Raw genomic sequence first — 11,410 nt, 5'->3', positions numbered from 1 at the left:
AATTTTGTGTTTGACCCACTTTATTGTGGTAGTAAAACATCAAACATTGTTGGATTCCATTTCAACAGTGGGCGTTATAATAACAAACCACAAAATGTATAAAACACAAAAATATTGTAAATTTGATCAAAAACTTGATCTGCAATTACCGAAAATTCATAAACATACAAATTCACTTTTGACCTGTTGTTAACATAAACTTTTCACTGTAGTGTTGGAACAGCACTAACATTTTTTATTTTATCTTCCAGAAAATTCTGGTGGTATATTATATACCATTGCCATTTTGCACTGAAAAATTTGAGAACACACTGAAACAGTTCTGGCTCTTTTCTTTTGCCGTTCATGCAACTTCACCAATACCCCTTGATGATTAGATCTTCTGGTGGTACACTGCAAAGCATTCCTGACTGGCATTCAAGCACAAGAAAACATTGGATTTTTGGCATTTCCATCTTGAGACGCCCTTTGGACAGTAATTGCATCGGCCTCGCTTGTCACAGTGAAGTGGCCAATGCCCAAAGCAGTCATATCGCACATCTGGCTGTGGTTTCTTTGGTGGTGGTGAAGAGCTGGATGATGGTCGGCCAACTTTGGATGCTGGCTTGTTGACTTGTTTCAAGCTATGCGCAACTGCCAGGCAGAATCTTTTGAGTGTGATTGGTTTCTGGTTTAGTTGTCCACATTCCCTCTTGTAGACCAGCCAGGAATTTGCAATGGACAGATCAAGCATGTAACCAAAGAGTGGCAGGTACCATCTTGTAGACTTGGCTGGGGTCTTGTACAGGTGTACCAGCATGTCAGAGAGATCTATCACTCCCATATGCTCATTGTATGCAGGGATGAGTGATGGGCATGGGATCATAACTTTCGCCTTGGACTCTTTGCTCCAGCGTTTGACAGTTGAAAGTGGCATGATCCCAGAAGCATTACTTAGCAGGTTCACACATTTGTTGTCAAACCATTTAACTGCGATCACACCTTCAGCAGACCTGTAGTCAAAAGCTCCACGCCCTCTCTTCATCAGCTCTTTGTCTGTCATCAAAGTGGCTCCACCTGTGCGATTTGGTCGAACAGTGCCAATGCAAATCCAAATTTAAACATGTCATATTTACATGTATAGATCATTAAATTATTTATATTCAATAGTAAATAGTCAATTTCATATGTTAAAACAACAGTTCTAAACATTAGCTAAGTTTTGCTACTCTTACCATCAATTGACAAATCAACCGTTTGGTTGAGCATGTTTTTAAAAAAATATTATGGATTTATTACAGCTATTTTCTGGTATCAAATGACATAATCATGTTCAGTAAAGACTCTGAGATGTTTATACTGAAGAAAAATGTACTTACCTTTAAAATTTTTAGCCAAAACAGTCCATGTGTCCAGAGTGATTTTTTGCTTTCTGATTTCCTGGTTGGAGGGTGGCAGATGAGGCCTGCCATATCCTGACACAGTGCCATCTAGTGTTTTTTTTTTAGGATAACATAACTCAACCAAGTGGTAGAGATGGCTCAATAAGGTTGAGTTAAGCTAAGTACTCCAGTTCATTATATAAAGTCTCTCAAAATATGCTAAACCAAATGGTTGAGCAGGCAGTCAAATTCTTTTGAACTTTCCATAACTCATTATTTATAAACATAATATAGTGTATTGTATAGTGTAATGTGTAAATTCAATGCTAATTTCTAACTCTGTTAAATTTACTAAATTCTGTTTTCATGAAGACCTGGATGCTAAATGTAATTGTGACACTTTGTAAAACAGAAATGGTAAAATGGTAAATGGCCTGTATTTATATAGTATTTAGTATTTTAGTATTTATTTATTTATTGTCATTGTCAAGAACAATGAAATTGCGTTTGGGGCTTCCATACAACCCAAAAAAAGAAGAAAATAATAAATACCCCTTAAAACCCAAGTGTACATATTTAACCCAGTGTGACTCCAATGCAATAAGACAATCCTTAGCAATAATGTTCGTAGAAATTCAGACAAAGACCTGAGAAACATGACAAAATACAACAATGCAACCCATTCAATATTATTGTACTGTGAGATATGATATCAGATATGATAGTTATCTATTTAAGAAAGAGGGGGGGGGGGGGGGGGGGCAGGAGGGGGAAGAGAATAAAGATATGATGCACCAATGCAGACCAGTTCATTGCTATTAAGAAGTTGGATATGGTTATTGTCCGTGAGAGGGGGGCAGAGAGTTCAGGAGCCTCACAGCCTGTGGATACAGGCTGTTGGCCAGTCTGGATGTTCTGACCTGTATAGACCTGTACCTTCTCCCTGAGGGCAGCAGATGGAAAAGGTGGCACGCAGGGTGATGTTGGTCCCGCAGGATACTGTGCACCCTCCTCAGACAGCGAGTGGGGAAGATATTACTGATCTCTGGCAGACTTGTTCCAATAATTCTGCCAGCTTCTTTCACCACCCGCTGGAGTGCTTGCTGATCGGCCTTGGTGCAGCTGGGGAACCACACTAGAAATCCATACGTCAGAACGCTGCTGATGGCACAGTTGTAGAAGTTCAACATCAGAGATCTGGGAATGTGTGCGCTCCGCAGTCTCCTCAGGTAGTAGAGTATGGCGTTATTTTTGTGCCACTATTCTGAGCGCACGTAAAAAAAAATTGAGCGCACTTAAAAAAAAATTGCAGGTGCAAGTGTTGCATTTTGAGGAGAAATTTATTTTGAGCTTACAAAAGCTGAATTTGAGTGAACAAAATTCATTGCTGCGTGCAAAAAACGTATTTCAGTGTTTGCGCTTATCCATATACACACACAATAGCACCCCCTCTCGCTCAGTTTTTTCATTTGCGCTTGCTCGCAATGTGTTGCTTGCGCTCACAACATTCTCTGCTTCGTACGCTCAACTCTCTGTACACCGTTATAAGTGTGCCACAAAACCAACCAATCACAGACTTGGTTTCAAAAATTCTGATTGGCTCTTACGGTCTCCAATCAGCTCGCTAGCTACTGCTGTCCGGACACCGGAAACACTGTCCACTCAGCCTCGCTTCTTGCAGATAGAGGGATTTTTGATTTACTCTGCAGCTAAAGAAGAGATGGCAGAATCAAACAATGGCTCCAATAATACTACACCACAGTATCAGGTGAGTTTAATTTTTTTTGTGTGAATTTAGTAATTTGCTGTCCTTTCTGTTTAATATGCTGTGAAATTGTAGTTACAGATGCAGCTGTAGAGTTTAAGCTAGCCTTATGGGTAATTACCAGCGTAGTTGTCTTACTGAGGCAGTGTATCCTAATCATGTTTTTTAGGGTAATGGTGCAGTTGAGTCAGCAGTAAGAAATCTGGTGTCTTTGCTGCTTAACAACATATCGACAAATCCTTCAGGGAGGCCAACAGAGAGTGGGCAGCCGGAGCCTAGAAATCTGACTATCCAGCAAGAGATGACAAGGTTTTTGCTTTTTTTTGTGTGTTTTTTTTATTTTAACTTTTTGCAATCTTTTCTGTTAAAGTTATTTGGTTTGTGGATTTATCAACATTGATTTTTAAATTAAAATGTGCTATTAAGGACTGATGTCATATTTAATAACTTTATTAAACAATAACCCTTATGTTATGCAACACTGCATTTTTTAAACTCATGCATTTTCATCCCACAGATCATTTCCAGGATATTTCAAATCACACTTGAGCCGTGGTAAAAAGAGATGTTTAACATCTACTAAGCAGCTTGTTAAGGCAGGCAGTAAGACCACAGGCCTCAGTTTTTATTTGCTGTCAAAAAACACATCCTACACACCTTTGCCAGCTGAGGAGCTTGAACTCCTACAAGCTGGCATGGGGAGACAAACAGTGTCTCTTCCAGAAGATGGTGACCATGCAGAGGTAAGTTTGTGTAGTCAGTATTAAAATCAGTCATTGGCAGACGCATTTAGCCTGAATCATATGCCACAGTCCATTTAGTGTTCCATTCTGCTTAACGGTGTTTTTAACTAAGATTTCTAGACTTCTGGAAGAAACCTTTCCAAAAATGGAATATCTTTGTGGAGGATGGCTCTTACATAAGGCAACAGGTTTGTTGTTAATTCAGTTTTTATGTATTTTTTTGGCATTCTTGCGTGCTCATACTGCATTATGATTATGTAGTTGATACTTTTGCTGCTTGATTGTTTATGCTATTTTTCTGTCAATAAAGGTGGCAGTGGTCGACGAAAGCTCACTGTAATTCCACCTGAAACAGAAGGATATTCTGTCAAAACACTGAAAGCTGTGTCAGGAGGTGGCAAATCCACTTTTTACATAGTACCTCTTCAGGAAACATTAGACACATCTCCTCTACCTCCCGACTCACAGCACTTTTCAAAGATGCCAAAGAAGATATGTTACCAGTGTAATGAAGTTATGCCTCTGCAGATGCTTGCAGTACACATCAATACGTGCAAAGGAAAATTCTCTCCTGATGAGACTGATGATGAGGTGAGACAATTTTGATGAAATCAAAATGAGCAATTTTGATTAAATAATATAGTATCACAATTACTGTTTTTTGATTCAGCAGGAATCGGAGTTATGCATTGTGAAAAGCAAATGCAAGGTAAACCTAGCACATTACTAAAAACCATAGTAACTACAATGAATTTTGTATCGGTAATGATCTTTTTCCCACTATGCCTAACATGTACCCATTTTTGGAATTGTAGGTTATTTGTCCAATATGCACTAAGGATTTTCCTGAAGATGAGATCACAGTCCATGCGAGTCTGTGTGGGGATAGGTAATCTTTTTTCAGCCGTTTATGAAAAAATGTTAATCAGTAACAGTCCACGCAAACATATGTATTTTTATTTTATTTTTTTTTAAACTTTGTTTTGTCATCAGCTTTCAATGCATGGTGCCTGAAGAAAATGACCAAACTACAGGGACACCAGCTCAAACTTCAGTATGCACAACAGACAGGTACTTTTTGCTCTATTATAATTCATATACACACTATTATGCAGAACCATTTGTTAAAATTATGTGTAAGATCTTTTACACAATACCTGGGGTTTAATTTCATATAAAACATTTTATGATCACACTACTTTAAATTATTGTTAAAGGTTGTTGCACAGAACATGCTGCAATAATTTCTAATCACGTTTAATGTGGTAGCCTCTTTTAATCTAAAGATGATTATTTTTCTTTGAGAGCTTAGGATGTTTTCTACCCTGTTTTTGTTAAGCGTGGAAGATGTATTGCGTTGCCTTGAACAACAAGTCGACACCACAACAGAATTTAAGTTGTGTGTGGACAGAGAAGACCTTCCAGACAGAGGCATTCTCCAGTGGCAGAGAAAAAAAGCTGCATCTCCCACCAGTGTTCTTAGGGTGGTTTTCATTGGAGAGGCAGGCGTGGATACAGGAGCACTTAGGAAAGAGTTTTTGAGTGGTGAGTTGCCTATTACCTGTTTTGTCCTAGTGTGAATAAATAATGGATAACTTAAAAATGCGGATATTTTTTGTATGAAAGACATGATTTCAGGTATTGAAAGCAGATTCTTTGAAGGACTTGAGAACAAGGGCAAAAACCCCAAGTATTCTCTGACCGATCTTGATAATGAAAACTTCAGGTTGGTTACATACGAGCTTTGTGTATTACATTTAATACGCATCCGATATTTTTGTAAATGTTACCTGAAAATGAATTATAATCATTTGTCTACACAGAACTGTTGGTGAAATAATTGCAGTCAGCCTCGCCCAAGGAGGCCCATCTCCTGCCTTTTTCAAAGAATGGTGCTACAATTTCCTCTGCTCAGGAGAGGTTGATTTCAGCTGTCTGTCTAAGGAGGATGTTGCAGATGTGGAATCTTCCCTGCTCATCCGCAAAGTGAGCACCTGGTTTAGCTCTGGCACATGATATATTATGAGTATGGTGTTTTTAAACACTTTTAACCTTCTGTATTTCCTCTTTCACATTATACATTTCCAGGTTGAAGATGCAGCAGACATACAGTCTCTGATGATGTGGGCTGATGAAATTGTCAGCTGTGCATACACAAACCAGATAAAGATGGATAGTAAGGAAAGCATGATCCGGTAAGGGAGAAAAAATCAGAGAGATCATTAACCCCCCCCCCCTCCCCAACTAGTTTTTCATTTTGTTTTTTTGTTTTTTTATTTTTATTTTTAAGTGCTATTGTCTTACACTCTACAACAAGACTGATTCCAATGCTACAGCAGCTCCGAAAGGGCATGGAACTGTATGGTCTTGTGAACCTGATGGCTGTAAATCCTGAAGCTTGCCACAGTTTGTTTGTTCCTGGGAAAATCCTCAAAGTAAGTATTAACATAGCAGCTTCAGTCTGATCCAAACACAGTCCACTTATCTGTACTGTAGTTATCCTGTATTTATTTATTAGTTTTGAATGAACAATATATCTATAATATAATCTACTTTATTTCCTTATTTACAGCCAGACGCTGATTTCATTATGATGAGCTGCCAACCACATTTCAGTGAAAAAGGGACATCTAGGGAGAGAACTGAGAGGAAGATCATAAATTTTTTGCAAGATTTCTTGCAGGAGATTGAAGTATCAGGTACTATATAGTATTAGCTGTATATACCTATAGTATTGTATATATACCGTATGCATCTGTTAAATATTTTTGCTTTAACATGCAGGGCACTAGAAAGTATTCTTAGTTGTTAATTTAAAACATTGTAATCCAGATTGCTTTTTATTTAGAAAAGACTTCAGAAACATTTTCAAACATCACAGATGGAAACACAGGCGGTGCAGGTGGTGAAAAATCAGAGTCTCTTGCTGTCCACCATGTGCTCCAGTGGATGACCGGCCAGTCCCATGTTCCCATCCTTCCTGATGAAAAGAGACATTTCAAAATAACATGCAAGTTTGACCATGAATGTAAGGAGCGGCTGGGAGATCACTCCATTTGTTACCCAGTTGTGAGTGCATGCACTTGTACTGTGACTTTTCCAGTGCAGCATCTGGACACTTACACAGTGTTTAAAACCATAATGAGTGCAGCAGTTAAATATGGTGGTGGATTCCACAGAGTTTAACACATTGTTGTCTTGTAATTTGGAAACTAAATGAGTAAAAATGTTTGTAAACATTAGCTGTTAAGATGTTCGTAGCCGTTTCATGAAAATGACAAGACTTCAAAACTTTGTGTAGGGTCCTACGTTGATAGATAATAAGCAAGTGCTTTGTTTGCTTGTCTACTTGTAATCTGAATGTTTTAGCAAAGAAATCCAGTATTTGAGAACTTAAAAGAACGTTGACTTTCACGTCCATGTTAAGTGTCACTGTTGGTTTGACACCTGTAGCAAGAATTGTATGTACAGGTCACGACCGTGTGACTCAGAATGTTCCAAGGGATTAATAGTTCTCTGAAGCCCCTCCAGGGTTTCCTCATCCAGTGGGCATTCAACTTCAGGAACCACAACTGTGCTGTTAGATTCTTCTTGCAGTACAGCACTCTCCCAGTCAATGCCTGGATCCCGAAGCTCCTTCAAATCCACAAACATATATAATGGTCATTATTCCAGAATAGGTACTTTTGGGAGGAATGTTATTTTGTGTAAGCGTTTTTTCCATTAAAATACAACAATTTAAAAAGAATGCCTTTGTTTTCATGTTCTTCTTACTGTAATTTAGATTAGTGGTAATTGATAAGCAAGAATGTATAAAATCACCAGAAGCATCTCCCAGATGTGCTGCAAGTGTTTTAATTTGTTAATTTCAGAAGAGCAGAGTTAACTGCTAACTAAAATTTTGAAATTCAACATTTAAATAAAAAAAATTAAAAAAAAAAAAATCAGATTATGAGCTGGTACCTCAAGTCTCTCGCCCTCGTCCAGCTCTTGTAGATGTCCCATACACCAGAGCTGTTCAGGAGTGAGACCACCTTCTGTCCTGAGGGGATGATTATTCCATCCTCCAACAAAGGTGACAAGATCTGCTCGGAGTCGAGGGACAAAGATGTAGTGGACACCAAAAAGATGAATGACATCTGAAATGTCAAGCAGGCCATCCTCCTCGAGTGAGTGAAGAATATCATGGTACTTGCTAGTGACTGCAATCCAGACATCACGCCAAAGTCGTTCTACTCTGTAAATACATTTGAATTTGGATTTCAGGTATTTCATGCTTCAAATCAATATCAGAACTGCTACAACAATCTACCCATGCAGTCAATAATAATATAAAAAACATCAAAAGACTAACCTCTGATTGTGGACACTCTTTCCAGATATGAAACTCGCTCTCCCTGTTCCTCTTGTGGCAAACATGAAATGTGCAATGTCCAGGTTTTCTACTCCTTGATCTGCCCTAACCCTATGATAAAAATACATTTTTAAGGAATTTTTAAAGTTTTCTTTAATGATACTTGTTGCTAGCATATAAATTAAATCAGGGCATAAAACCTTGATGGCAAGCCGTGAAGCTGGGCTGATCTCAGGAAAAATGAGAATGCAGTTTTTGCCCTGTTGTTAGTTGCTGCATCCAAGTACAGGACCTGCAGTAAAAACAAATGGAAAATTAAAGATCTGGTTTCAGATCATGTATAGTTTTTCAGTTAATAATGCAGTTTCATAATAAGTGTTCAAGGAATATTGTACGGTTCTATGTTCATAACCATAATTCAAAGCTTGAGTAGTCTATACATCAATATTGGTAGTACTTATCAAAAAATGAAAATGGCCTTTTAGTTTAACCTTTTTTGGTAAAGAACTGATTAGAAATTTAAAAAAATAATAATTGCAAATCGTCCACTATGTTGGCTTGCTGAATAATTGATGTTCATAAAAAAACAACCTAATAAAGCTCTCATTTCAAAACTACCAAATATTCTACATAACAGTTACACTTTTACCTTCCTTGAGTAGCCATCCACTCCACCAAAGATCACAACATTGTACCTGTTTCAGAGGGAAAACAATCTCACTAAGGCTTGATTTGCAGAACATGTAAGACATTGAAAATAAATTTTTCAGTATGCACACTTGCCACTGACTTAAACTGGACACTTGTCAGGTGTGCTGAAAATAATACCAACATTTTTATATGTTTATAAGTTCAATGAGACTAAATATTTTAGTTCTCTTGTCATGATTTTTTTTAAGTTTTCTGGAGCACTTAACATATTATGTGTTGATAGGCTTGTTATCATGGAAAATATCGATATACAAAGTGTAAATAATTGCTCAAGAAAATTTACAATTAACAATATTGCTGGTTTTGTTACACATCCTGTATTCCTTTTACTTAATATTACTCTATCAAGTGCTTTTTAAAATATTATAAATACACTGAAAGACCTATCAGATAAGGTTGATTAAAGCAGATTTAAAGTATAACGTGCATCTTTCTGCCCAACTTGTGTTAGAGCTATATAAGTGGGTATTTTACCTTATTAGCTTGTGATTTGTGTCTATGTGGACCAGGGAGAGAGGGCCTCGCACCGAGTAGCTTCTTCGCACAACACAGCCTAGTTCTGTGATCCGTTTGAAGATCCCTACAGCATCAACTCGATGCATGGAGGCCATCATTCTCCACCACTGAACACGGAGACCCATAGAAACCAAATGTCCTTGAACCATTCGATAGCCAGCATTTGGCATCTGATTTTTGATAGCCGATATGATGTTGTCCAGCTCTTGGTCATTCATTGTGCTGTATGTTCCTCTCACAGACAAGTCAAATTCTTGCATCCTCCTGTAGATTGTTCTTCTTGAAACACCAAGACATGTAGCAATGCAGCTGACTGGCAGCTGAATGTCCAACAAATTCTTGAGTCTTTCTCTCTCTAGTACGATTTTGGGGTGGCCAGGTCCCAGACCAACTTCTGTTTCCAGTTCAATAATGGCCACAGAGCTGATGTTAATTTCACACTGAACCAGATGATGAACGTTTTGTAGAGCCTCTGTAATCTCTGACAGACCGCCTATTTGCTGAGAGAAAGATTCAAACAGAACAAGCTCATGACGAGTCAAGAACTCCAAATAATCCAGATTTAGTGGTTGTTGGTTTAAAGCAGCTTCCAGTTTAGAGAGGAGTCTATGCATCATTTGCTGTCTCAGTATGTCCTGTTAAAAGCAGCAAGGAACATGGACAAGTACAATGAAATGATGTATCTCAGACAAAAATAAACAACCCATAAAACAAACTACATGAGGTACATCATTTTTCAAGTTTGCATAGTTTGCAAATTAGCTAACGTCAGTTATCAAGCGAATAATAATTAACAAAATGATTTTATATTACTTACATGTGGCCGGGACATGCTCTTTTCGTGCTGCTATTCAGTATTCGACGACATAAAAGAGAGCTACTCAAGTATAATTTGGAAAAATTAGTCAGTTGGCATGGTTGTATGATGCAACTACATTCTACTACACCAACAATAGTCTTAAAAAATAATATATTTTAAAATAAAATGATTAAAGATATTATCCGCAAATTGGGGTTTAAGAGATTTTAGCTGGATTTAGCTACATTTCGGACAGTGTTTCCGGAAAGCAGTAGCTAGCCAGCTGATTGGAGACCGTAAGAGCCAATCAGAATTTTTGAAACCAAGTCTGTGATTGGTTGGTTTTGTGGCACACTTATAACGGTGTACAGAGAGTTGAGCGTACGAAGCAGAGAATGTTGTTGTGAGCGCAAGCAACACATTGCGAGCAAGCGCAAATGAAAAAACTGAGCGAGAGGGGGTGCTATTGTGTGTGTATATGGATAAGCGCAAACACTGAAATACGTTTTTTGCACGCAGCAATGAATTTTGTTCACTCAAATTCAGCTTTTGTAAGCTCAAAATAAATTTCTCCTCAAAATGCAACACTTGCACCTGCAATTTTTTTTTACGTGCGCTCAATTTTTTTTTACGTCCGCTCAGAATAGTGGCACAAAAATAACGCCATAGTAGAGGCGCTGTTGGGCCTTCCGTACAACTGAGGTGATATGGTTGCCCCAGGACAGGTCCTCGGTCACAGTTACCCCCAAGAATTTAAAACTGCTCACCCTCTCCACCGCCTCACTGCCAATGAAGAGAGGCAGATGGTTGTTATGGCCCCTCTTCCGGAAATCTACAATGATCTCCTTGGTCTTTTTGGTGTTTAAGACCAAGTTATTGTCGTGGCACCATGACTCTAGTTGTTGCACCTCTGTCCTATAGTTTGTCTCATCATTGTTGGATATAAGTCCGAGCACTGTAGTGTCATCTGCAAACTTAACAATGAGATTGGACGCGCAGGAGGAAATACAGTCATGGGTGAAGAGAGTGTATAGCAGAGGGCTCAGAACACACCCCTGAGGGGCACCGGTGTTGACCACAAGGGTGGAAGAGGTGTTCTTACCCACTCTGACACTCTGTCTACGGTTAGTGAGGAAGTCCACAATCCAGTTGCACAGAGAG

General features: G+C 38.5%; 2 protein-coding genes across 5 annotated transcripts; one reads left to right on the top strand and one right to left on the bottom strand.

Moving 5' to 3' along the window:
* Positions 1-2,607: 2,607 nt before the first annotated feature.
* LOC309691602 (uncharacterized protein) lies at positions 2,608-7,617 on the top strand. 4 transcript variants are annotated; one of them, XM_082509382.1, is made up of 15 exons: positions 2,608-3,129; positions 3,372-3,435; positions 3,644-3,869; positions 3,982-4,057; positions 4,180-4,460; positions 4,543-4,578; positions 4,685-4,758; positions 4,863-4,940; positions 5,209-5,414; positions 5,496-5,595; positions 5,693-5,855; positions 5,958-6,064; positions 6,160-6,304; positions 6,442-6,568; positions 6,718-7,617. In XM_082509382.1, the coding sequence occupies exons 2-15, from the start codon at positions 3,428-3,430 to the stop codon at positions 7,053-7,055; spliced, it is 1,965 nt and encodes a 654-aa protein (XP_082365508.1). In that variant the 5' UTR covers positions 2,608-3,129; positions 3,372-3,427; the 3' UTR covers positions 7,056-7,617. The 4 variants fall into 4 exon arrangements, with proteins under 4 accessions (XP_082365508.1, XP_082365509.1, XP_082365507.1 ...); XM_082509383.1 differs by having other exon boundaries at positions 4,540-4,578; positions 6,751-7,617; XM_082509381.1 differs by having other exon boundaries at positions 4,540-4,578.
* LOC309691603 (uncharacterized protein) lies at positions 7,299-10,919 on the bottom strand (the record flags this gene model as incomplete). Its single annotated transcript, XM_082509385.1, has 7 exons — positions 10,268-10,919; positions 9,409-10,085; positions 8,873-8,918; positions 8,424-8,515; positions 8,224-8,334; positions 7,833-8,106; positions 7,299-7,505 (listed from the first exon to the last, which is right to left on the bottom strand). Exons 1-7 carry the CDS (start codon positions 10,280-10,282, stop codon positions 7,299-7,301), a joined length of 1,422 nt encoding a protein of 473 aa, XP_082365511.1. The 5' UTR covers positions 10,283-10,919.
* Between the last annotated feature and the right edge of the window lie 491 nt (positions 10,920-11,410).

Source organism: Aulonocara stuartgranti, assembly GCF_965226115.1.
Source record: "Aulonocara stuartgranti genome assembly, chromosome: 16".
In the NCBI taxonomy this organism is placed as follows: domain Eukaryota; kingdom Metazoa; phylum Chordata; class Actinopteri; order Cichliformes; family Cichlidae; genus Aulonocara; species Aulonocara stuartgranti.
The sequence above is the reverse complement of the archived record's forward strand: the minus strand, read 5'-3'. Positions and strand labels throughout refer to the sequence as shown.

Coding starts and splice junctions, on each gene's coding strand:
- LOC309691602 (XM_082509381.1), top strand. Junction 6,065..6,159: donor AGTAAGGAAAGCATGATCCG/GTAAGGGAGAAA, acceptor TTTATTTTTAAG/TGCTATTGTCTTACACTCTA. Junction 6,305..6,441: donor TTCCTGGGAAAATCCTCAAA/GTAAGTATTAAC, acceptor CCTTATTTACAG/CCAGACGCTGATTTCATTAT.